Raw genomic sequence first — 27079 nt, 5'->3', positions numbered from 1 at the left:
TATTTCCTTGTTGATGGTCTGCCTCCCGCTGGAACAGACACCTCAGGGGAGCAGGGGCTGTCTCCTTCATCCCAATGCAACTCAGCTCCTGAGGCAGCGCCTGCCCTCAGGAGGTCCGTGTTGAGTGAGTAAAGGCCTGCAAAAGCCAAGCTCTTTACCAAAACGAGATCCCACACCATCCAGCATCTCAAAGGTCTCTCTCCCTTGGAAAACCCTGCAGCCGAGGGCCCCTCCTTTCCCTGGATTCACTTCAGAAAACTAGAACAAGGGCGGAGGGGGAAGGAGCCCACGCTCCCTAAATGAGCAGAGAGGTGGCTGCACCTTGAACCGGTGCTGGCTTCCCTGGGAATGGGGTGGGGGCAAATTTGAAGGATCTGCTGCTCCCTCTCCTCTCCATCCAATTCTCATTACAAAACAAGCATTCACAGGACTCAGTGCAAACAGGGTCAGACACCTGCCCTGTCCTTCCCCGGGACATGTCAGATGCGGAGAAAAACGGATCTCGGTGCACCTCACCTCTCTGGGAGGAAGAAGGGACCCGCTAGCAGCAGGAAGCTCTCCTAGGGGGTCCTGCCTGTCCCTGCTCACCTTGCCCTCGTCACACACTGCTGGGGTGACGGCACAGACTGGCTTCCTCAGACCCACGCTGCACGTGACACGGGAGCATCCAACACAAGAGCAGAGCCAGGCCTGCCACACAGCTTCGCCCCTCAAGACCCATCCAGGAATCCTCACTGCCCAAGGCCCCCAAGACAGGACAGACCTGAGAGCCGCCTTCCTCTGACTGCTCCCCCAAGTCCACCCTTCTCAGAGGACACACTGAGGGCCCAGCAGATGCCAGGCCCCAGGACCCCCAGGTCGCTTAGCAGGAAGTTTGCAGAATGCCGGCCAAACAAAGCCCAGGCTGCTCCCTGGCCTGCGTGGACAACGCTCAAGAAAAACCCAAGTTAGCAATGGCATATCCAGCCCCTCAATACGAATCTTTTCGCGAGAGACACTCCAGACCAAACACTGCAGCAGCTCTCTCGGCCTCTGAACAACCACAGTGGCCACTCTACATTTCGTGACAAATCAAAGGGAAGGGGTTTCTGCACTGTGAGCTCTGGCAGCTTCTGCCACTGGACGCACTGAGGCAGGGCCCCACCTCCGCTGCCTCCCACCTGCAGAGCACTGATGAGGTGCCGATGTCCCTGGGAAGTCCTGCCTGGCTATCCTGGGTTGGGGCGGTCACTCTCTGGGTTATGGTAGCAGACGACATGTCATAGTGCCTCTCCTGTCTGTCTCTCCTCCGAGACTGAGGATGCTCCACTGAAGACAAAGGAACCTCCTGCCATCTATCTTTGTATTCCCAGGCCTTAGCCCAGTGCTCAGCACACAGAAGGCACCTAATAAATGCCTGCTCATTGAATCAATGTGTGGAGAGGCATGCGAACATGAGGGCATGAGGGGCAAGGAGATGTGGCCGACTGGTCTCACTCACTTGAGGAGGTACGCGCCGGCTATGTGGAGCAGGTACAGGCAAATATACTGGAGCTGGCGGGGAATTTCCTCCTGCAAACAAGAGAGGCAGACAGTGAGTGTGCTGGCTCTCCAAACGCAGAGGCAGGAATACAGAGGGGAGGGCTGAGAGTGGGCCAGGCTTCCTCCTCCTTGCCCCAGGGCTAAGCTGCTTTAACACAGTCCCAGGTCAGGCGGAGGCCCATGACGCCATGACTGGCAGCTGCGAAGTCTGAGGGCCAGGCAGAGCTTCAGGTTCACAGTCAGAGGGCAGGGTTGGGTTGAGAGAGAAGGGACAGGGACTAAGGAACAGGGTTTTTGGAAATGATTCAGAGGGATACTATGTAAAAAAGGAAAAAAAAAAAAGAGTGTGGGAAAGGCATAAACCTTTCCAGCCGCCATCCAGAGATGACAGTTAGATGTCTTCCCCGCCCCCCCTCCCCCCGCCAGCCACACACATGTAAGCGTGGGAGGCAGGCATGAGACGTGCTGGGGGCCTCCTCTCAGGGAGGTCTGTCTTCCTGGGGGACTTCAACAGGTGCTGACTCAGCATTTTATCAACCCACCAACACTCCCATCACTACCCAGTTCTGGGCTTCTACAGGAAGGGACTGAGATGGCTGGGTACAGCAGCGGGGAGGGGAGGCCACATGGCTTCAAGTGAGGGACCGAGGACTCACCTTCCGTACCTTCTGGAAGTACAGCTCAGGAAGTGCGTGCAGCCAGTAGGCCAGCTGGCACAGATAGAAAAACTTCACCTGGAAGCTGGAGACAAGGGAGCGAGTCACAGGGAGGGATGGAGGGAAACGTCCCTGTGGCACCCACCAAGCACAGAATGGAAGGGCAAGGGCCAGGAGCGAGGGAGGGAAGGGGGTCAGCGAGCACCGGGTTCCTGGGTCTGGGGACCTGGCTCCACAGACAGGACCACTTCGAGGACACAGAAAGTCCACAGAAAGAAGCAAAAACAAGCCTTGGCCACCCTAGCTGGTTTGGCTCAGTAGATAGAGCGTCAGCCTACAGACTGAAGGGTCCCAGGTTCGATTCCCATCAAGGGCACATGCCTGGGTTGTGGGCTCGGTCCCCAGTAGGGGGTGTGCAGGAGGCAGTTGATCAATGATTCTCTTTTATCATTGATGTTTCTATCTCTCTCTCTCCCTCTCCCTTCATATCTGAAATCAATAAAAACATATTTTTTTAAAAACAAAACAAGCCCTGGCCACTGGCTCAGCTGGTTGGAGCGTCGTCCAGCACACCAAAAGGCTGTGAGTTCGATTCCCAGTCAGGACACATATTGGAAGCAACTGATCAATGTCTCTCTCTCTCCCCCTTCCTCTCTCTTTAAAATCAATAAACATATCCTCAAGTGAGAATTTTTTTTAAAAATTAAGAAACAAAAATGATGAAAAGGTTGCAGAGGAGGAGGGTCTTAGCCCGGAGAAGGGGAGGAGGAGGGGAGAGCTGATGCTAGAGAGCTCGGTGGAGCAGAGGGCAGGAATATACTTAAGGATGAAAGGACCTCAGAAGCAAAGGGTCTGACTCGGTGTTATTCAACGGGCCTAGGAACAGCAAGGTGTGGCCTCCCAGGGACCGCGCCCCTGTTGCCCTCCTGCATCTCATCGGAGCAGGGAGGAAGGGCACAGCCGTGGACGGTCAGAAGGAAGGTGTGCTTGAGTGTGAGGGGGTCAAAGCCAGAGAGCCTGATGGAGCTGCCCTGCGTCTGTGCCTCATGCGGTTTAGGAGCCTGCTGTAGATGGAACTGTGTCCCCTCAGAATTCATGTGGACACCCTAGTTCCCAGTGTGATGGTATTAGGAGGCGGGGCCTTCAGAAGAGGACTTGGTGATGGGGGGAGAGCCCTTGTGAGTGGCATTCATGTCCCTGTGAAAGAGGCCCCAGAAAGCACCCCCTCCACCCGGCCTTGTGCGGACCAGGGAGAGAAATGCTGTCTACGAACAGGAAGTGGCCCTCACCACTGCGGGCACCCTGACCCTGGACTTCCAGCAAGAAGGTTGAGAAGTACATTTCTGTGGTTCATCCACCCCCACCTCCAGCCCACGGTGTTCTGTCCAGCAGCCGAGCGGAGACTCCTCTGTGACGGGGGCCAGTGCAGGCGACACTTCATTGTGGGAGTCTCCAGGCCAGCAGACTGGGAGGAAGACACACCCAGACCGGTGGCCCTCCACAGACTGCGCCCTCACAGGCTTGGTGTGACGGGTCCTCCTTCTAGCTGGCTCCGAGCTATTCTGGACACATTCTGGGAGGAGGGAGCCAGAGGACTGGCTGGTTCCTCCCCGGAGACCAAGTCATGAGAATACTCACGGGAGGTACACGTGTGGGTAGTCTTCCCAGAGGCTCCTTGGGTTTGTTAAATATCCTTCCTGTGGTAGGTGAGAAGAGATGGCATTTAGAGAGGTGAAGGTAAATAAGACCTGCTGGGGCTCTGGGCACACCCAGGGGTCAGGGGTCAGGGACACATTGAACACCCAGCTGCCAGAGAGAGGAAAGAACAGGAACCGTGAAATGTGGGGCCTCTCCTGTGGGGTCCCGCTGGCACAGAGCAGGAGGAGCTCTGTGGGTCAGAGGCCTGCCCTGCAGGCGGGCCTGACTCTTACTAGCTGCACTGGCCTCTGAGCAGGCCAGACCCTGAGCTTTAGCTGTCCCACCTGTAAAATGAGGATAAAAATACTGACCCTCCCAGAGTTACTGTTCGAAATCAATGGGCCAGCGTATGGTCATGTGGCAGTGTCTACTACTGTGCCTGGCATGTGGCACTCAGGAAATGCTCGTGGACAAGCAGCGAGGTGAGGTTGGGGGCCAAGGTGTTCGTGTTCAAGTGGGAACAGAAGATGGCGCCTGGGAGGAGGAGCCTGAGACCCTACACTAGGGTGTAAATTAGGACCTGAAAGGACTGTAGCCTCAGAGAAAGAAGAGACAAAGACTATGTCTGCTTACCTTGGGGGGAGGCTGAGAACAGAAATATTATCCCTTGACAATGCATAACCTGAGGTTTGCTTTCACAGGGGTTTGGCGTTCAAATCTATACCACCTGTGTGGTCCGGAAACCCCCTGGCTAAGGAAGCAGCAACAATATTGTGGGCCAGAGATACCATCGGGACATCCTCTCATCCACGGCTGTGCAGGACTCTCATACATAAACCCCGGCTAATGATGCGTTAATAATCCCAGGTTACAAAGCACAGTAGGAATCAATCCACCACGAGCACGTTGACTGACCCTGCACTAGGAGGGCAGAGGGGGCTATGTTAGCATGACTTCATTTCAGAAGCAGGGAAATGGAGGGCCAGGCAGGAAGGATCTCCTGAAACAAGATGCTTTCTCAGTAGCACAATGAAAACCTGAGCTGGGCCACCAACCTCCTGGTCGGATAGCCTCAGGCTGAGCTGCTTCAGTAAGTCAAAGCATAAATGGAGGAGGAGGAGGAGGAGGAGGAGGAGGAGGCAGCATCCTGTCTATGGCAGGAGTGGGGAATGTCCGGCCTGTGGGCCATATAAGGACCGAGAAATCATGTGGTCGGGCCCCGCCAAGGTAACCGGAGGCCTTGTGTGTGCCGCACAACAACTTGAAATTCAACACATCTAGGAGCTTTTTTCATAGCAACATAAATTTATAGTAAGTGAATTACATTAAATGATATTATAAATATCCAAATGGCCCTTGGCAGAAAAAAGGTTCCCCACCCCTGGTCTACTGGATCCTCAGTTTATTCCCAAGTGAGGGCCGATACACCCACCTCCGTGGCGCTAAATGCCCAGGAGTATTCCTCAGCCCCAGCCCCACAACCTGGGGCCTCAATAGTACAGTGACCTAACTGACAAGTCTGATCAGGTGCATGCACCTGTATAGCCATGGTAACGCAGATGTGAAGGAAAGGGTCTCACCCCAAACCCTCATGGTTTCATTTCTAGCCTCTTCTCACCACCACCATCCTTTCCTCTTCAGTCACACACAGACTGGGGTACAGAGGTGGGAGGTTCTGGGCACTCGGGGGTGGTAGGAACGCCTTCCGACATGGCTGCTATCCCCCTGCCATTCACTCGCCTGCCATCACCAGAACATCAGACCCACTCTCTCTACCTTGTTCCGTGGAAATCACAGAGGCAAGAACGCTCCTTTCTAGAGGAAGCAGCCATAGATGGAAGGAGGGAAGTGAGGTGGGAGAGGAGTGTCTGCCCAAAAGGACTGGCCAAGAGAGACAGCACTGGGAGAAATGAAAGCCCAGCTGATCATGTGATTTTAGACAGGAACCCTCCTTGGCTTGGTCCCTTCACTCAGGAGACAAGGAGGTCAGCACTTTGAAGCCAACAAGCAAAGAAAAATGCTGCCTGCTTGCAAATGACCAGTCCCTGGGGACTGTAGGAGGGGCGGGGGCAGGAGAGCAGGAGGAGCCTGGGACCAATGACTCACCACCTTGGGAATAGCCTTTTCCAGACCTCGGGCCAGGCAGCTGCCTGCGGGGGGAGGGGGGGGGGGCGCGCTGGGCTGGGGCACCCTCAGAGCTCAGGCATCCAAGTAGGAGAGCCCTGGGGCCGAGTGTGGCAGAGGGAGCACCTGCAACCCACCCCGAGCCCCACCCTCCACAGGCCGCAGGCAGAAGGTCTGGGAAGCTTCTGTAATCCTTTGTCCTCTTTAGTTCCACCTGTGAGCTAAGGGAGGCCTGAGCAAGTGGGGACAATCGCTCCCTTTCCCGCAGCCTTCCTTTTTGGCTTGTGAAAAAGAACCACAGAAACAGCGGGATCCAGCGTAACACAGTCAGCTCCCTAGACTCGACATACCTTGTAACATCTGTCCTCGGGAACAACTGCACACGAAAGCGCCACTCTCAGCAAATGCCAGCTCTGACCCAAGAACCAGCACTAAAGGTCTTCCCTCTACCAGGTTCGCACTGAGAGCTGGACTTGAGGTTTACAATGTGAAGTGAGGCAACCCCAGGAAGGCAGGCCGGGAGGCCAAATGCCCACCCACCCCGCTTTCCTCGGGACTGTGTGTGTGTGTGTGTGTGTGTGTGTGTGTGTGTGTGTGTTTTGCCCTGACCAATGAAGAGGAGTTCAAAGGTAAGTTAAAAGTAGGAGGTGAGATTCTTATAAAACGGTTGGTTGGCCCAGCCACGCTCCCATCACTCTGCCTGTATAAATGCAGAAAGAAACATCTGAGTCAAACACTGAAACAAATAAAACTGGTTTTTTCTGGAGGGAGGGATTTGAGGGTAAATTTTTGCTTTCATTTTTCATACTTTTATGTATTGCATACTTTTTTTAAAAAGTAATCATCTATGATGTTTATAAAAATAATCCATTACTTTAAAACCTGTTGGGAAAAAAATAAAAACCACTGACGTTTGGAACAAGAAGATGCATTTTGTAGTTCATTCATTCTCATAACCAATAGTTAGGGAGCAGCTCGAGGTCCAGGGGGAGAGACAGACAGCAGAGAATACACACATGAACAAGAAAAACACCCCAACGATGGGCACAGTGCAGAAAATACAAATGGGGGCGTCTCTGAAGAGGTGCCGTTAGGTGGAGACCTGATAGCAGAAAGGAGCCAGCAGGGGTGGCGGGGGATGGAGGAGCCAGGGAAGAGCAGTGGGGCTGGGACCAGTGAGATGAGATGGGAAGCCAGCAGGGCCCAGAGCACAGGAGTCGGGAAGAAAACGGTTTCACTGCAAGAAGGACAGGCCTTTTAAGCAGGAAAATGCATGGTTTGCTTTGCATTCTGAAAAGATCTGTCTGGCTGAGCAGAAAGGGGTGGGAGAGTACAGGCGTGGAAACAGCCTCCTTCTAGAAGGAGGAGGTGCGGTGATCCAGGGAAGAGATGACGGTGGCTTGGACTACAGGTGGGCTCCCCAACCTGGGCACTGACATCTGGGACTGGGTCATTCTTCATTGTGGGGACTGTCCTGTGCGCAGTAGGATATTCAGCAGCATCCCTGGCCTGTACCCACGAGATGCCACTAGCATGCTGCCAACCATGCCCTGGGACAGAGTCTCCCCTGAAGAGAACGCTGGCCAGGGAGGGGTGGGTGTGTGTGTGTGCGCGCGCGCGCGCGCTCGCGTGTGTTCTGGGGGTGGGGTGGGGACCTGCTGATGAACTGACTGTGGAGGGTGAAAGAAAGAGAAGAATCCAGAAAGATGTGTGTCTTAACATAAAAATGTGATTTTTAATTGAAACTAGCTGTTTTCACTCCTTTTACAAAACTTCCCTCTCTTCCTCAGCCACTCTCATTCTAGCCAGAACTGTCCTGTGAGAAAGGCAGGGTGGGTAGGGCCAGGAGCTACGGGTGTTAAGAGGTGGAGTCTCTGGAGTCCAGGGTCCCCCAGGTCTCCATTTCCTGTCGACATGTTGAGTGGGGAACCGGCTGTCACAGTAATAAAAGCCTGTTATGAGCTTTCCCCCTCAAAGTGCTATATTCTCCCAGACTAATTAGCATCATCATTTTCAAGCCCTTGAAGGCAGAGAGAAGCAGAGACAGAGCAGCCGCATTTCACACCCTGGAAGGGTGCTAAGTAACTTGGCTGTGGGCCTCCAATCTGGCCTCAATGTGTCACAGCTGTGCTGTGCGGCGTCAGGGGGAGGCAGAAAGGGTAAGAGTGATTCACTCAGAGATGAGGCAATGCTGCTGCTGAAAGACCAGTTACACGTGGTCCCCGAGCTGTTCTGCCTCCTAGAAGCTCAGGGTCTCCAGAGACAGGCATGAGCCAACCACCAGGGCTGGGGGAGGTCTGCAATCAGAAGCACCTAGACTTCCTGGGGCCAGGATGTGTGCCGCACAACAGCAGGGGGTGCTGCTCATAGGGCTGCCTGGAAGTCCGCCCCTGGACAGAGCACAGGACAGCCCTGCTCAGGAGGACAGGAGTCTCAGGTCCCGCATTTCACATCCCCCGTGTTCTGTTCAGGAGAACTGTTCTGTGACTGAATGATAATGGAAATAAAAGCAATGCACAAAAGACATGTCCACTTCTTAGAGAAGATGACGTGAGCGTTCTTCTCTGGAGCAGAGAGCCCTGCAGGGAGTGAGTGCTCATCACTCTCAGTGCAGGAAGAAGAGGAAGCAGGACGCAGCAAAGGAAATGTCTAAAACGCCACGGGACTGCTGGGTTTCTCACGGGACAATTCAGCCCCTGAGAAATGGCCAGGTTGCAGGCAGGTGGTGCTCCAGGCTGGGAAGTGAGTTGGGGGATGCTAATTAAACACTTCCTAGCAGGACAGGCTGGGTCTCGTTACAGTGAACCCCAAAGGATTGTCCACATTCTTTTGTTTGAAGGAATTCTGCTGTATCAGAGGTTGCTTGAAATAAGAGTCCTCTGGTTAGAAGGGGAGGTGGGTAACTGGTCCGCCAGGCATCTGTGGGAATGGCCCTGACCCTCACACGACTTGATGTGGGGACAGAGGGCTGCTGGACTTGCTTGCAGGAGGCCAATGTAGTAAAACGGAAAGCACGCTCGACTTAGAACCAGACCCAGAGTCCAAACCCCATCCCAGATACTCTGGAAGCACATGACCGTGGGCACGCTTTGGAACCTGAGCTTGGGTTTCTGCAATTCTTAACATGGGCAAGCGCCCGAATGAACATAAATTTGTCTTATGGGACTGTTTATGCAGGGCGCCCTGTAACATGATACAGGGCCATCCAGATACACAGTACCATTACTGTAACCTCACACAGTAACTACAACAAGTGTTCACTTTGGACAAGATGACTCTCTCCAGCTGTAAAAATGGCGTTTGTATCACTTTGCCCCTCTCTCACAGTACCGTGAGGATGGAAAAATGGCTTCAGTCCTAAGGAACGGCCCCAAGTTTTCCATACAGCTCCTTACTCATTTCCTTCCCCGAGGAGAAAAGCCGCGAGGACCACTCACCGTCACCACCACGTAGAAGCACCAGATCACCGAGCTGAGATGAAAGACAACCAGCTGTCCAGATTCGTTGAACTTGCTGTGTTTGACCTTGGAGAGATGAAGCCTTTTGCTGATTTTCTAAAGAATAAAGAGAATCCCACATATTAATATACAAGTGTATTGGTAATGGGCAGCTTTCAAACTCCTGCTTCTTCCCACGAAAAAAGGTTAAAGTTGGAAGCCAGCCATAATCCACGTTATTCAGTGTAGGACTACTGTGTGCACAGAGTGCTATGTGAAGCGAGCATTTAGAGGAAGCAGCGAGATTAGTGTCCGCAGCCTAGATGTAAAGAAAACAACCCAACCAGACTGTGTAGGACAGACCACAGGGACGCTGTCCTGTCTTATTTCAGGCAGTTCCCTCCGCATAATAAACACTACTGTTTCATGTGCTGGCTAAAGAAGCCTGTGAGAGGGACAGAGACCAAAGTGTGTGAGAGACGGTCAGTCAACAGGACCAACTGGGGCATGAAATTGGGGGTGACGAGGTTCAGAGCTCCTCCCAGGTGAGCTCCTGTGACCCACACATCTAGTTTCGGAATCTAGACGCATCACTTACGTCTAAAATGTACTCCTGAACCACAGCGTGCAAGATGATGGTGATGAAGATGTAGAACAGGATTGTGACCAGGTCCTTCGGCCCGTAGTGGTAGTGCACGGTCTCGCTGTCTGAGGAGGTAAGAAGAGCCACGTCAGCATTCCTGGGGCGAGGAAGCGCTCTGGGACCCAAAATTGAAAGCAGGTCTGGATGCATCATCAGTGCTTTCCTTTTGAAGAAAGAGTTTCTTCCCTAGAATCCTACCTCTGGCCTTGACCCTGGGAAAGTGCCCACGGGGAGGGCTCAGGGGAAACAAGCACACACCAATGTGTGATGGCTCCACCTCCTGAGCCTGGGCAGGAGAGCACAATGGTCATAAGCCAGGGGTTGAAGACAGCCCATCGTGATCACTCCTGGGCTGTGTGTTTATGGAGAAGTGACCACCCTCTCTGAGCTGCAGTTTCTTCCCCTGTGAACAGGACTGTAGTTACACTTCATTAGGGAGGCACAGCACAGGGGTTCAGACTGTGGACTGAGAAGCCCGAGTTGGTATCAGGGCTGCCATTTACTTCCTGTGTGACTCTGGGGCACCTCTAATGTGTGGCCTTTCTGTGCCTCAGTTTCCTCATTTGTAAAATGAAGATAACAGCAGTTTCTGTATCGTAAGGTTATTGTGAGAATTAGATGATTTAATGCAAAGTGCTTAGAACAGTATCTACTACATATGTATTTGCTACTATTTGTGTTGTCGATGTTAGAAGTACACTATTATGAGAATAAAATGAGATAATTTGCAGGCAAGATGGTTATCACAGTGCCTATGACTATGGTGAACATGCAATAAATGGTTTATGAAAATATTATTTAATAGTAATCAACTGGAATCCCAGATATAGTAAGTCTTCTGAAGCTTGGCTAGTACAGTCTCTTTCTCCGTGGACAGAGGACTTACACCCACGTCCGAGTAGCAGGCGCAGGGCTAGCCAGAGTTTGTGAACTTGGGCCTGGATGGCTGCTGCTCGGTAACTGCCCTCCCACCAGCAGACACACTGGCCGCCCTTCCAGCTGTGCTGCATTCTCGCTGAGTCACACGCATGAGTCATTGCCCTGCTGGGATGCAGTCACCAGCAGGAAGGTGAGTTTCGGGGTGGCCTCAGACAAAGCAGAGCCCGTTAGGTCACTGAGAGTAAACCGCAGCCTCTGACACCCTGGGCTGGGGGACTGTGACAGCGGGCAGGGGTGAGGGAGATGTCAAAGACAGGGAGCACATGAACTCTAAAACCAGACACACTTTCCTTTTTCTTTTCCCTGCTCCTTTCCACAGAGACCTACTCTGTGAGAGGCACTGGGCTAGCTGTTGAAATAGGGATAGAAGACTCTGCCCGGGCCGCAGGATGCACAGACCCACAAGGAGACTGAAATAAATGTCCCGCTACCTACAGACAGGCACATGGTACCAAGAGGTAAACACAGAAACACAGGGAGCCAAGGCAGGCAAGGCCTGACTCCGGCTGTGGTGAAGCAGTGAGGTAGCAGGTCAGGGTGAACAGAATCCTAGGAATAAGTAGGGGTCATCCCAGGCAGAGGAGGTGGCATCAGCAAAGGATGCAGGGAATGAGGCAGGAATGCGACAGGAATGGGAAGGGGGTCATGGCAGGTGATGGGGCCGCTGTGAATGGCCTGGGTGCCACGTGAAAGGGTGTGGGCTTTATCCTGAAGGCTCCATGGAGACATTGAAGAATTCAAATTCAACCGGAAAATGATAAAATGTGGGTTTTGGAAAGTTTACTCTGGCAGCAGTGAACAGCATGGAGCCAGGAGGTAAAGACACCACAGGGAGCTGTCGCAGGAGTGGTCCAGGTGAGGAGTGGTCCAGGTGAGGAGTGGTCCAAGTGAGTAGCTCAGAGAGCAGGAAAGAGAGGGCGGCGGGGGAATCGGGGGGCTGCCAGGGACAAGACTGATAAGATTAGCTGGTGACCCTCCGAAGGGGCTGAGATCTGGGAGGTGGGGTGGTGGGTCAGGCACTGAGGATGGAGGAGAAGACCAGCAGAGGGAGGAAAGATGGATGTGGGGCTAGCCTCCTTCCTGTCATCCATCTGTAAAGCTCAATGATGTTTTCCCCGCCTTCTTCAGAAGGGAGGATCAAAGGAGACTAATTAATTAGATGGCAGCATATTTTGGAATTGTAAAATCACTAGCCACATGCAAAGTTTCATCATCAAGACCAGCATAATTAGGCAAAATGGGAGTCATACTAAACACCAAAAAAAGCACAGTCCAAAAGCAGTGAAATCACACGTCAAGACTTTGGATTATCCATTTTAAAATCTATTCAGGCTCCTGACATTCTCCACCCCAAGTGCCCAAAGAGATGGTTGCAAAGAGATGTGACTGTAGCCCTAAATTCTTCTTGAAACAAGAATGAATGTATGATTAATACATTGCTTTGTTCCTTTGCTGTTGAGAGCTACATGCGTGTTTGCTCATCAACCAATCAACCATGTCCAAGGCTCCAGGCTGAGCACTGAGGAGATGGCAATGAGCAAGGTGGGCATGACCCTGCCCTTTTGGAGCTTAGCAGGTCGCATCCAACTCTCCTACACTGAAAAACCGGAGGCCAAAGAATTCTACGGCAACAAAAACAAGCAATTACTCTAAAAGTATCTGTTCAATGGGCTTTAATAGATATTTCTCTAAATAAGACATACCAATGGGCAACAGGTACATGAAAAGGCACTCAACATCACTATCATTAGGAAAATGCAAACTGAAACGACAGTGAGACATCACCTCGCACGCATTAGAATGGCCATAATGCAGGGGGTGGGGGTGGGGGTAAAAACAAACAGAAAATAACAAGTGTTGGAGAGGATGTGTATAAATTAGAATCTGTGCATTGTTTGTGGGAATATAAAATGGTACAGTCACTGTGGAAAACAGTACGGTGGTTCCTCAAAGTTAAAAACAGAACTATCACATGATCCAGCAATCCAACTTCTGGATATATACTCAAAAGAACTGGGATCAGGGTCTTGAAGAGACATTTGCACACCCTTGTTCATAGGAGCATTATTCAACAGCCAAGGGTGGGAACAACCAAGTGTCTATCAACAGATGAATGGAGAAACAAAATGTGGTTATACACATAAAAGAATATGACTCAGCACTAAAAAGGAAGGAAATCCTGTCACATAACACAGCACAGATGAAGCTAAAGGACACCATGCTAAATAAGCCAGTCATGAAGAGATAAATACTGTATGATTCCATCATATGAAGTTCCTAAAGTAGTCAAATTCATAGACACATAAAGTAGAACGGCCCTAGCCGGTTTGGCTCAGTGGATAGTGTGTTGGCCCATGGACTGAAAGGTCCCAGGTTCAATTCTGGTCAAGGGCATGTACATGGGTTGCAGGCTTAATCCCGGTCCTGGTAGGAGTGTGTGTGGGAGGCAACCAATTGATGTGTCTCCATCAATGTTTCTCTTTTTTTCTGTCTCTCCTGCTCCCTTCCACTCTCTCTAAAAATCAATGGGAAAATATCCTCAGGTGAGGATTAAAAAAAAGAAAAGAAAAGAAAGTAGAATGATGGTTGCTAGGGGATGGGAAAAGGGGAATGGAGAATTGCTGTTTAATGGGTACAAAGTTTCAGTTTTGCAAGATTCTTTGCCCAACAATATGAATGTACTTAACACTACTGAAATGGACACTTAGAAATGGCAAAGACTGTAAATTTTATATTATACTAGAGGCCCGGTGCATGAATTAGTGCACGGGTGGGGTCCAGCCGGCCTGCCCTGATCAGGGCTGATAGAGCTGGGCCTGCCAGGGGGAGGAGCCATGGGCAGTTGGCCAGCAGGCCCTGCCCCCTGGCTGAACTCCAGGTCGAGGGGACAATTTGTATATTAGCCTTTTATTATATAGGATGTATTTCTCCACAATTTAAAACAGATACCAGCCGCCTGGTGTGATAAATGCTTTGACACAGAGTGAAGGCTGAGGGGGGAATAACAAGGAGCAGAAGCCTCACTGAGGGTGAAGGGGACAGGGAAGCTGAGGAGTGCAGGGGGGAGAGCTCGGGAGGGCGGGTGGGCTGAGGAATGACGTGAAACTAGAGAGCAGGGGTGAGGCAGGCTGCAGAGGCACAGGCCCTGGGACCAAGGGCCCCCTTACGTGGAAAGCTACTGGAGGATATTAGTTACACACATATTTATAACGATCCCTCTCCTGCCGTATGTTGAATGGGTTAGAGAGGCAGGGAGAGGTTGGAAGGCGCCTGCAGGGATCCTGGGCCGGGGTGGCGGTGGGGGCCTGCACTAGGAAGGCGGCAGAGCGGTGGAGAGAAGACAAGTTCAGAGAGATGTGGGTGACAGAATCAAAAGAAGCAGCTGATGGACTAGCTGTGGAGGATCCCAAAGCTCCTTCTGCCATCTCATCTGTACCCGGGAGGCCTCCGTGCTTTCACAATTCTTCAACGTGTGCTGTCTTGCTTGATCCTCAGAACCATCTCATAAGATAAGCAAGGAATGCAAATGAAGAAACAGGATCCAGAGAGTTAAGGGACATGGGCCATCTCTCAGGTCTCCCACTGTCCAAAAGCCATCTTGGGGTCAACCCGACCCCCTCATGCCTTCCCCAGGCCCCGAATTCTTACTGGTAAGAAGCCGCCCCTTTGATCTCTGTCTCCTACAATCCTAACAAACAGTATCACATGCAAACACCCCAAAGTTGTGCTCTGATTCATACGCGTTCTCTCTCTGCTTCCCCTTATGTGCCGTCTTCCTTCTGATCGGAGCAGGAAAGTAAATTGGTTTGACCCCGTCTGCTCTCTTTCCACAGAGCTATGGAGGCTGGAACTCTGTGTTCTTCTAGGAGGCTATACATAAACTGATGGTTTTTATTTCCTTTTTCAATTTTTGGTTGCTTTCGAATTCTTATAAAAACCCCCTCCCTACCCCAGTTCGAGCTCCCACTCCCCCGTCCCATGAGCTCTCGAAAAGAACGGCAGTGGTTTGGCAGGAACCTGAATAATTCTTTAGAAGAGCAAGTTGTGGCATGTCTCTGAGCTCTCAGACCAGAGAGGTGATTCTGGTCACAAGTCACAGCAAAAGGCCTCCAGGGACCAGGTGGGCAGCACAAACGAGCAAAGTGGTCCAGGTGTCTGAAGATAAATCCTTTCCATGCAGAGTACACAGAGGTACCTTCCACAGTACACGCCACTGCTTTTCCTTCAACGTACCACCCTCTTGGCCTATCTTTCACATTTCCACCAGGACAGAGGAACAAGTTTAGGAAATATCCACTTTCGCTCTAGCTGGTTTGTCTCAGTGGATAAAGCATCAGCCCTCGAACTGAAGGGTCCCGTCGCAGGTTTGATTCCGGTCAAGGGCACATTCCTTGCTGGCAGACGCGTCCCTGGCCCTGGTTTGGGTGCATGCAGGAGGCAACCAATTGGTTTGTCTCTCTCACATTGATGTTTCTCTCTCTCCCCCTCCCTTTTCTCTAAAAATCAATGGGGAAAAAAAATATCCTTGGGTGAGGATTAACAAACAAACAACAACAACAAAAAGGAATATCCACTCTCCTTTAATCTTACTAAAACAAAAACCACAGTTAAAACGGGGATAAATGGTGACAGTCTCAATGGTAGGGGTGCACTAGAGAGGATGCATTGGTTTGACTGTGGAAAACTGCAGAGCATGTGTCCCAAGGGGCTGGGCAGGGGCTTCGGCCACTGTGGCCCTGGGAGGGGTACCAGCCCAGTGTGGCCAGATTCTCAATATTTCAAAAGCAAAGAGGGAGATATTGATGACTAATCCAAAATTTTAAAAATATGGGTGACTAATCCAAAAATTTTAAAAACACGTTATGGACCAACACCAAGCTGGCCAAAGAAAACACATCTGAAGCCAATTCTGATCGCAGGCCACCAATTTGCACTCTCTAGCCTAGATGACCGCTGGCAGCTTTCCAACACCAATATTCTATGAGTCTTCTTCCTACACGCCCCCTCTAGAGTATATCAATATGCCCGGCTGTGGAAAATTAATCTAGGTTTGAAAGAGAGCACCTTCAATTTCAATAATGATCTTCCCACTAGAGGAGTTATCCCATTTGCCATCAAAAGTGACACTGCTTACTTTGCTTATCTCTGATCATAATTTTAAAAGACAGCTATAAAAATCAATAAAAGCCTTGGTCCTTTTGATGACCTCTGTCCCTTTTCCGGAGTAACACCCTTTATTTATTTATTTATTTGTTTGTTTATTTTTAAAATTGATTTCAGAGATGAAGGGAGAGGGAGAGAGATACAGAAACATCAATGAGAGATAATCATTGATCGACTGCTTCCTGCACCTCCACATTGGGGATCGAGCCCACAACCTGGGCATGTGCCCTGAACGGGAATCAAACCACTCCACGCCGGCGGGGTGGGACTGACATTCTTATGGACCTCCTGTTTTGCTTCCTATGACTGTAAGATGGTTTTCTGTTTCCTCTGGTGTCACCTGTAAGCGCTTCTCCTGCCTGCCTTGACAGGTTCCAATCTTATCTCGATACCACTGTGCACGTTCTGACCTCCTTCCTGTGACCCGAGCTGGTTGGCGGCCACTTGCTGTGTTTTTCATATCTCCTTAGAGCCCAAGCCCATGAGGCTGGCTCTGCCTTTGTCTGAAAAACTGGCTGTTGAAACAGCGTCAATGCACAAATTAGAGGCTTCTTTCCTGCCCAGTGTCCTCCCTCACCACTGCAAATCTGCGATTGTAAAATTTATTTTTGAGTTGTTTCTGTGCTACAGCCAACTCTTGTTTTCACATTATTTCGAATCTTTTACAATATATACATATACACACACATATACATACATACATACATACATACATACATATATATGAATCCAAATTTAAGTAGGAAAAAAGCTACCTTAAGCAAAATCAAGGAGCAAATGATCACCTAGGAGGAAATATTTACAATTCAGATCATACACAAAAGGCTTATCTTGCTAATATGTAAACAGTTCCTAGAACTTGAGGATAAAAAGACAGAGAATGGGCAAAGGATATGAACAGATAATTCACAGACAGAAAAAAACACAGATGGCCCTTATACATTTAAAAAGATGCACAGAAGAGAGAAATGCAAATGAAAACTACAAGGAGATACCATTTTATACCTATCAGATTGGCAAAAATCTGGAACTTGACAATACACTCTTGCTGAGGCTGTAGAGAGACAGGCTCTCTGCTAGTGGGAACGCAAAATGCGCCACCTCGTAGGAAGGGCAACGTGGCAGTTTCCATCAAGATTACAAATGCATCGGCCCTTTTATGCAGAAATTCCACTTCTGGGAATTGATCTTATTGTTAGTACCTGCTATGTTCAAATAACATGTGTATAAGGTTATGCACGGCAACACTGTGTTAACCAATAAACTAATGGAAACAACCCAAGTTGTTTTCATCTATAGGGGACTGGTTAAATGAGCCACAGTCATAATACATCGCAAAGTGCGGCTGTGGACCAACGGCGTCAGCATCACCCGCGAGCGCAGAGACGTACGTTCCTACATACCCACCCAGGCCTACTAAACCAGAAACTCAAAGAAGAGCCCAGGATCTGTGCTTCCACAACATCTCCCGGTGCTTTTCAGGCACACTAAATTTAAGCAATGAAGCAAGCTGCTTTACAAAATTAGAGAGAAATGAAGATCAAGAACAGGTAAAATACATTGGGAGATAGAAGCAAAACGGTGGTTGCTTTGAGCGGGTTACTGACTAGAAGGAGCACGAGGAAGTTGGGAGGCTGTACCTCGATCTAGATGATGGTTAGTTACATGGGCGGGCACGTATGTAAAAATTCATCATGCTGTACTCTTAAGAAATATGTGTGCTTTACTGCACATGTTCTATGTATTTCAGTAAAACTTCGGGAGAAAATGGTGATGCTCCCTGCATAGTGATCTGAAATGATACCCAGAATACATATTTAGTGGAAGAAAAAAGCAAGGTACAGAACATTTGATATTCTACTTGTCATGTGAAAAAAGGGGAGAAAAGAAAACGACGGACTTGTTTTTGCAAAAAGAAACACTGGAAGGTGCAATGGAAATTCTGAAGGACACACAGGGAATGACGCAACTGCCCACAGGATGGGGTGTCAAAGGGGGAACACGCTAACTTCTTGTACAGATTTTATTTTCTAGTCAAAAATCTAAAAAAAAATCTTCAAATTTTTCCTGATTTGTACAAATAGAAATTTAACAGTGGTGTCTTCCCTACTTCGTTGCTGTTTCTTTGTTTGGTTTAGTTTTCCCATAGTGGCCCAGGCCCGACATGAGAAGGCCTGAAGCTCATGCCTGGAGCTGCCAGTTGCCCATCATGTGATCCAGGGCTGCTCTGCCTCAGTGACACTTTCTCTAACAGTGGGGATAATACCACCTACCTTTCTCACAAAGCTCTAATGATAACACAGATAGCGGACTTAGGAACTGTAAAGTAAGTGCTGCATCAATAGATGAGATCAACAGAGAGAACCAGAAGGTAAAGGAACAGAACAGGCACTATCCAGCGCACACACACAAACACTCCCATCAGGGCTCGTGTAGGACAATACAGACAACTATTAGCCATCTGCTGAGCACCTGCCCTGTGCCAGGCACTGCAGTGGCCACATCTTGTGACATCATTTACTCCTCACAGTGATCCCGAGTGTTAACCCCGTTCACAGACGGTGGCAGCAGTAACTGTGCCCAGGAATCTAATCTCGCCACTGATGGCAGGGACCAAGGCCCACCGTCTCCCAGCCAGGCCTCTCTGCTTCCTGACTCCCCTCCAAATCACACAGAGTGCATTCATTAAACCCACCCCACCGCCTGCCCGCTCCCAGGAGTGTCAGGGGAAAAAGAGGGACTAAGGACAGGCACTGGGCACACAGTAGCATTCTGCCCTCCCCCGTGGCCCCGTCTCCCTGGGCTGCCAGGCCACATCCGCTCTGACCTCCCAACCTGGACGATGTGGCCAGTGGCCTCTGAATGACAAGCACCACTGTGGTTTTCACACACACACTGTTAGGCATTGAACTGTGGTTCCCTCCGCCCGACAAAGAAAAGGACAAAAGCAAGTCCGGTACCTTGGCTATGGCCTTACTTGGAGATAGGTCATCAAGTTAAAATAAGGTCTTTAGAGTGGGCCCTAATCCAACAAAACCAGTGTCTTCATAAAAGGGGGAAATTTGGACACAGAGACAGATACACTTAGAGGGAAGACAGCCATTCCCAAACCAAGGAGAAAGGCCTGGACAGCTCCTTCCCTCACAGCTCTCCAAGGAACCAAACCTGCCAACCCCTTGATTTTGGATTTCCAGCCTCCATAAAAATGGGACAGTAGATTTCTGTAGTTGAAGACCCTCTGTCTGTCGTGGCATCCCCAGCAAACTCACACACACACATAACCAATCCCCCGTTCCGCCCCGTTCAGGCTGTTCAGAGAATTAAAGATATAGCTGAGGAATCTTCAAAGTTACCATTTTAACCCCATATTGCATGAACGAAATGTCTTTCCTACAGTTTTAAAGGGAAGACAAGTATATTCTTATGATGCAAAAAGATATAGCAAAAGTAAGAGAAGCATTAAAAAGAATTTAGAAATAAAAGTGCCTAGCTTCTGAATTGTTTTCTTGAAGTACCATTCCTTTGTAAGAGGTTTTAAACCTCCCTTTGGCATTCAGAAAAAAAAAAAAAAAATTACAACTCCTAGGAGCAAGGCACACACTCAGCCTCCACTGCAGTTTACACACCTGAGGCTTCTACACACAGTCGGCCTGGGCAGACCATGCCTACAGCTGGGGAAGGTGTGAACTTTGTTTCTTAATCAAGGAAGTCATAAAGAAAAAACAATTCCTGAAGATCATATACCAAACAAGTCTAAAATTATGTATTTTTTTTTAACTTGGATAGAAGTAATATAAATAGCTCATTGCTAAATTAAGGACAAAAATTATTTCAGAAAAAACAACTGAGTAAGAAAAAATTGTCCTACCTAGATAGAAGAAAAGGGATGATCAGGGGGGATGGGAATGGGAAGAAGTAAGAATGTGGGTGGGGTCCAGGTCAGAGGCGGTGTGTGGGAAGGGAAGGAGCAGAGGCAACCGAGGCTGCATGTCAAAGATGCCGCCACGGGGCTTCTGGTCCTGTCCCAGCACTTGGGTCTGGTTAACAATGAGCCACAATAACTCAGTGGTTCTCCCTTCTCCAACCTCTGGAAGTTCCATGCTGAACGGGATAAACTCTCTGGGGTGTAACAGGGAATTGGACAGAATCAAGTCTAGGTTGCAAGGCGTGACTTCTGAGGTGCTGGCTACACGAACAGAGATGTGTTCACTTCGTGAAAAGTCATGGAGCTGACCTCTCATGGCTTGTCCCCTTTTCTGCACAATTGCTAGACTTAAGTAATAAGTGCTGTGGTCTGAATGGTTGTGCTCCACCCACCAAATTCACATGTTGGAATCCTAGTGCCCAATGTAATGGTGTTAGAGATAGGTCCTTCGGGAGGCGCTTAGGCCATGGGGTGGAGCCCTAGTGAATGGGATGAGTACCCTTATAAGTCCCTATGGAGCTCCTGGCCCCTTCCACCATGTGAAGATAGAACAAGAAGCCTGTGATCTGAAAGAGAGCCCGACCTAACCACAATGGCACCCTCTCAGACGTCCAGCCCCCAGAACTGCAAGAAATAATTTTGTTCATCAGCCATCCAGTCTGTGGCTTTGCATTATAGCAGGCTGAATGCACTAAGACGGTAAGTTTACTGAACACAAAGCATCAAGTCCAGAGCTGCTGGGAGTCCTGGGTCAGAGGCTCCCACTCTTTCTCAGAGGGCCTCCAGTAATGCAGGCCTGTGCTTTCTCTTATTTGTAGACAGGACTTGGGGCCAAAGGGCATCTTGGTGGCTGTTTGGCCTGAGAGACCAGGGCAGAGCCAGATCTCTGCCTCCCTGATTGGGTTTCCCCTCTGCCCACCAGCCTATCTGGCAAACCCAACCTTCCCACAGCTTCCCTGGGGACTGGTGCTACAGGAGGTGTGAGCAGCCCAGCCTTTCCCCTGCCTCACTGGTGCATCCTTGGGACTGTCAATAAACTCTCCACACCTCAGTTCCCTTTACTGTGAAAGGATCAGGCCAGCCTATGTGAGTCTCGAGTCTCCTCCAGCTGGACAGGCCACAGGTCTGGGTTGGATAGTGTCGTCTGTCATCAAGTAAGGCTTCCACCTCTGGGGCCACTGTTGCCCACCTGTCTCTTCCTTTTCTGTCCCTCACAAGCTCATCTTACAAAGAGGGGCTCAGTTGGATATGAGATGTCAATCTTTCAAGTACATGATACAAGTACAAGACAAGACTAATTCCTGCCAGCCAGCACAGGGAACAAAGCCACACTCTGGGCCTTGGACAAAGGCCTTCGGCTGAATGAGGCTTTAAAACAATCTGTCTGAGGTTGTTTTATGGGGCAGTACGTCTCATCCTAGAAGGAGCTGTGAGAACAATGGCCAAGCTACCGGGCTTTCACCTCTAGCTACACAATGCCACACAGCAGCTGGTGGCCATAAAGCCCATTGGGACCAACAGAGCCAGGGATGGGTCCTTGTCACCTTTCATCCCTGCAAAACAAACCCTCCCCTGGAAGAGGTCCCCATCCTCATCCTTCTGTTCTAGGTGTGCAGCGCAGGCAGGTCAGGAATGCCAGAGCCGCCACGACTCCTACCCATACTGCCTTACAGGCGTGTCTGTGACTTCTGATGAGGGGCAACCCCGGCCTGAAACCACACCCACCCAGTGGTTCCCCCTCCTCCCCTCACCCCTAGACCAAACACGGAAACATCAAGATTCAAAGAGAACAGAGAGATGCAAATGAGTCAGAGGATTTGGTGGGTTGCCCTGTCATACTTTTGGGGTCAAAGATGGGGGCATTTGAAAGCCTATTGGAGCTTTGTGCACAGGACGCTTAGAACACTGCCTCTCAGGCTTGGACCAGAATCGCCGAGGACTCGTTAAAGGGAAGTTCTGACACAGCAGGTCTGAGGTGGGGCCTGAGAGGCTGAGTTTCTAACAAGTGCCCAGGGGATGCCTGTAGAGTGGGTCTGTGAACAATGTGAGCGGCAAGTGTTTGGGAGGCCTTTTGGGACTTCCGTTTTCAGGAAACACGGGTTGAGGCAGGGACTGTCACCTTTAATTTTGCAGATGAGAGATGGAGACCCAGATGTTAAGTGGTTTGCCCAAGACCAATCAGCGTATTAGTGGCACAATGCCAAGCAACCTTGTAAACACTTAGCCTGCTTGAAGTCACCTGGTCTATGTCAGAAGGGCGGCCAGGCAGGCCTTGAGTCTGTCTGCGGGAAGAATCGAACCTCTGGTCTTTGCTGACCTTTTACAGGCTATAGGTTGCTTGCCATAATACCAGATGCTGTGTGATATTTTAATCAGAAAGAAGACTCAATGTCTAATGGCAAGACCAGAAACCTGACATTTTATTCCCTGCCAGAGCTGAGCAGGGTGTATGGCAGGCAGACAAAATACAGGACAGCCAGTGAAACTTCAGTTTCACATAAAGAATCATTTTCTAGTGTAATTATGTCCCATGCATAATTTGAGATATACTTACAGTAAAAGAAAGTATTTGTTGTTTATCTGAAATTCAAATTTAACTGGTGATCTTGGATTTTTATTTCCTAAGTCTGGCAACCCTAACAGGGCTGCAAGTGGGAATAAGGAGAATAGGAATTTGGTAACAAGGAACATTTCCTGCTTCATTACTGTTTACCTTAAAGAAAACCGCAAGGATGCTGGCGTGGCAGGAGCCCCACCAGGAGGCACAGCTTATTACTGCCATGACTGTGCCAGCTCCCTCTTTAGTCATCTCTCTGAATAGAGGGTCTCTGCATTTATAGCTGCTGTTTTGAGTTGAATTGTGTCCCCAAAAGATTCATATGTTGAAGCCCTACCCCCCAGCATCCCAGAACGTGACCTAATATGGAAACAGGGTTGTTGCTGATGCCGTCAGTTGAGATGAGGTCACAGGGGAGCAGAATGGGCTCTGGATCCAATGTGACTGATGTCCTTGCATAGGGGAACTTTGGACACAGAGACCAGCGTGCATGCAGAGGGAAGGCCACGTGAAGATTGGCCTCGTGCTGCCACAAGCCACGCAACTACCAGAAGCCAGGACCGCGGCCTGGACAGACCCTTCCCTAAAGCCTGCAAGCGAGCGTGGCCCTGCTGACTTTGATCTTGGATTTCCAGCCTCCAGAGCTGTGAGACAATATATTTCTGCTGTTTAAGACACTCAGTTTGTGGTACTTGGGTGATGGCAGCCCTATAAACAAATGCTGGGAGCTGGGAAGAAGATAGGAGAGAAGGAGAGGGAGCAAAACCCAACAAGCAGGAGAGGTCCTCAACATCACCACTGGCTATTCTCCATAGAGCGTGAGAACCTCGGCTGAGCGCGGAAAGCCACTGTGTATGAAAACTCACCGCCCTGCTAAAACTCAAGCTCTAAACACCGAGTTGAACCAGTTACATGTTATATACATGAGAAACATTAGAGATCACAATTCACCCCGTTACACAAAGCACGTTGCCCTTAGAGAGATATGGGGGGAGGGTTTTAAAATTTGCAACCTCAACAGACCAGTTACTGTGAACAGGTTTTTTCCCACGAGAAGTCTGCTTTCCTCCGGTACATACAAACCAATTACTGGGTTGGTGTCTAAAGAGCTCAAGAAACAAAACTAAGCAGGCTGTTCTGATTTCATTGTCTCTCTTGATTATTTGCTGGTCATATTTCAAATGGCCCCAAATGGCAAGATTTAAACAAAAGATAGACTATTTAACAATACTTCATCCTCCCTTTCTACAGTAACTGAAAACTCCTCAATTCAGTATACATTTTAATGTATCTTCACCTTTCCCCAGGCCTTGTAGCCTGGAGGAGGACTCAGCAGCCCCACCCCTAGAAAAATGCCACACTTAGCTGGCTCCAGTCACACGGGCCTTCATTTACTGAATGTGCCAAGCTATTTGTTTCACTCCTGAGGCCTTTGCACATACTGAGCCCTCAGCCTGAAATGTACTTTCTTCTATACAGACCCGCCTCCCTATACCCTCAGCACAACTTCCTACACACGCAGCTCAGACATCAACTCTCAGAAACATTTTCCATCATCACCCTTTTATTTTACCTGTGTAACCTTGTGTATTTCCTTCTCCACCCTTATTGCAACTATAATTATTTGTTGTTCGCTTGTTTATTATTGATCCCTCCCTAACGAAAGGTAAGCTCTGTGAGTCAGAGAGCAGATGTGTTTTATACCTTACACCCAGGGCCTGGTACACAGGAGGCACACAAATATTTGTCTGGCTTGATCAGTTTATTATTTAAAACAAACAAACGAAGGTATAATATGACCAATACTGGCACACGCCCAAAACATGGTGGGATACCCTAACGGGTTTGGCTCAGTGGATAGAGCATCAGCCTGTGGACTAAAGGGTCCCAGGTTCAATTCTGGTCAAGGGCATGTACCTTGGTTGCAGGCACATACCCAGTACGGAGTGTGCAGGAGGCAGCTGATCGATGTTTCTCTCTCATTGATGTTTCTACTATCAATCCCTCTCCCTTCCTCTCTGTAAAAAATCAATAAAATGTATATATTTTTAAAAACCCAGACAAAAAACACGGTGGGATGCCCTCTATGCTCAGAGGCTCTGAGTTCACCCTGGAGCATAAAGTCTACACTTCTCATCCTGGCTGTGAAAGGGATGTGTGTAGGGTATCACTTGTCCGCTAATTTCTCTGAGAAAGTTTTCAAACTTAAAAACCAACCCTCTGATTGTGATCTGGTTTTACAAACAGATAAAGGCTTGCCTAGGTCACACGCACATGAGATGCTGTGGTCCCCACTCTCTCACGGTAAATTCATAAAGCTGTGTAGGGTCATGATCTGGTGTCTTATGTAAATTGACTTTAGGGAGAAATGTAATGAAAACATTTGGTAACTGAATATCTCTTTATAAATTAATAAACTGGCATTCTCACATAAAAAAAGCCTTATATTTACAAAAAAACTTAGGATTTATGGGTCCTAAGAATTAGATGGCAGAAGATATTTTGGCCATACATATATAAAACCTTTAAAATGTACATACTACTTGACCCAGAAATTCCAGTAATAGGAATTTATCCTTAGAAAATAATCATGAAAAATGAAGAAAAAAAAAAGAAAATAAGCATGAATACATGCAAAAATTTAGCCACAAGAATTTTACTACAGCACTGTTTACAATAAAAACTAGAAACTTAAATATCCAATAGTATGAGATGGAATAGATAACTTGTGGTAATCCCTATTAAAAAATACTTTATAGCTTTTCAGAAAACCTTACTGAGAGGAGTAACAATTAATGGCATGGAATAAAGGGTGATCACATGCTAACAGAAAAAGAAGCAGGTCATGAATCCACACTCTAAAATGAAAACTGCAGTTCTGACTGGGTGGTGGGGTCCTCTGTGATTTTTCCCTTCTTGTGTTTATCTGTATTTTGTAAATTTCTCCCAAAAGACATGCAGCAATCATGTAAATGTATTTTGGAAAAACGTTTATTTAAAATTAAATTTTAAGCAGTCACAAAAGGACAAATACTATATGGTTCGACTTATATGAGGCACCTCAAATAGTCAAATTCACAGAGACAGAAAGGAGAGTGGTGGTTGCCGGGGTGGGGACTGTGAGTTATTATTTAACAGGTGCAAAGTTTCCATTTTGCACGATGAAGAATTCTAAAGATGGATGGTGGTGATAACTGTAAAACACCATGAATGTACTTAAAGCCACTGAACTGTACACTTAAAAAAATGGTTAAGACAGCTAAATTTTACCTTATCTGTATCTTACCACCATTTTTAGAAACTTAAAAGTCAGTAAATAGTAAGTTGAACTAGGTCTAGAGGTGTCCTAGTTACTAGGATTTTAACTAGGAGGAAGATCTAGGAGGAAGAAGCCTGACTTTGACCCTGGACTGCATGGCACTGAGCAAGAGAGTCCACTGTACCCACCAGGGCTGGCATGCGCCTGGTTCCCTGTCTACTGGCGCTGGCCATGGCGTATCCTGTCTCTTCTCTCATGAGCATGGAATCTTTGTCCTCACTTGCCAGCATCCCTTAGTTGATTCTCATACGAAGGAACTGATTTGGCCGCCCCAGAAGCATGGCGTCCCCAGGGCCTGGCTTCAGAGACTGCAGGGGGTAGGCAAGTCCAGTAAAGATTTGAAGCTACATCCTCCGTAGGCCATGGGTTAAGGGATTTGCTCCCAAAGCCCTGTATCTAGGCGTCAGTGGAGCCAGGCAAAGAAAGGAATCTCACCTTAAAGTCCAGACAACTCAACTCTCTACTACAGAGTGAAGAAGAGAAAATTAGATTCAGCTAACAAAAACTCTTTATCATCAAGAGGGCACCCAGCGCTTGGCAATGAGAAAGAGGAGCATGCCTGGTTCCTGGTGCCGAGACCTGAGAGCCCCACCTGCAGAGCCGTGGTGAGGGCTGAATGTGGCTGCAGCTGTGTCTTTAACAGAGCTAGGATGTTGGATGCTGAGGTTAGCAATCTGAAAGGACCATACATGTACACAGGAAAAGGAAGTTACGCAAGAACTTCAGAGTTAGCAGGACCAGAGAAAGACAGAGACTAGTGCTTTGCTTACCTGCTGTAGGCACGCTAACATTATACTGAGGTAAAATAAATAGGAAGGCAGTCTTGGCAGTGACCTGTAAAATAAAGAAAAAGAATTCCAATTTAGTCTCTTGGTCACATCAAAAGAGTCATGTGGAGCCTGCCACCAGCCCCCAGGGCTCAGCCCTTTTCCTTCTCAGACCACAGGCCTCTCCAATGAAAGGTTTTACCTAATGCACAAAGTTAGCACTGGCTTGTTTTTCTCTTCCATTTAATGACAGCCCTCCTAATACCTGCACTAAAAACAAACAAACAAAGCAATCCTGGGCCGTGTGTGCTATCTAGACTTGTACTCACTGCAGATGGAATGAAATAAGCTGTGCTTGGCCAGCTGACAGCTCATAAGCTAAGGGTACAA

At 48.9% G+C, this 27079-nt stretch overlaps 1 protein-coding gene across 1 annotated transcript in view; it reads right to left on the bottom strand.

The window, feature by feature from the left end:
* The window catches only part of TRAM2 (translocation associated membrane protein 2), a 78308-nt gene that overhangs the window by 9089 nt on the left and 42140 nt on the right, over positions 1 to 27079 (bottom strand). The window contains exons 2-7 of the mRNA XM_080666410.1: positions 26693 to 26756; positions 9975 to 10084; positions 9377 to 9493; positions 3816 to 3874; positions 2178 to 2262; positions 1481 to 1551 (exon numbers count right to left, since the gene is read on the bottom strand). Coding sequence (XP_080522536.1) covers positions 1481 to 1551; positions 2178 to 2262; positions 3816 to 3874; positions 9377 to 9493; positions 9975 to 10084; positions 26693 to 26756 — 506 coding nt within the window. The remainder of the gene's footprint in view (positions 1 to 1480; positions 1552 to 2177; positions 2263 to 3815; positions 3875 to 9376; positions 9494 to 9974; positions 10085 to 26692; positions 26757 to 27079) is intronic.

The sequence above is a fragment of the Plecotus auritus genome (assembly GCF_963455305.1).
Source record: "Plecotus auritus genome assembly, chromosome: 4".
NCBI classification, from domain to species: Eukaryota; Metazoa; Chordata; class Mammalia; order Chiroptera; family Vespertilionidae; genus Plecotus; species Plecotus auritus.
Note: the sequence above shows the minus strand (reverse complement) of the source record. Positions and strands in the feature narration are given on the sequence as shown.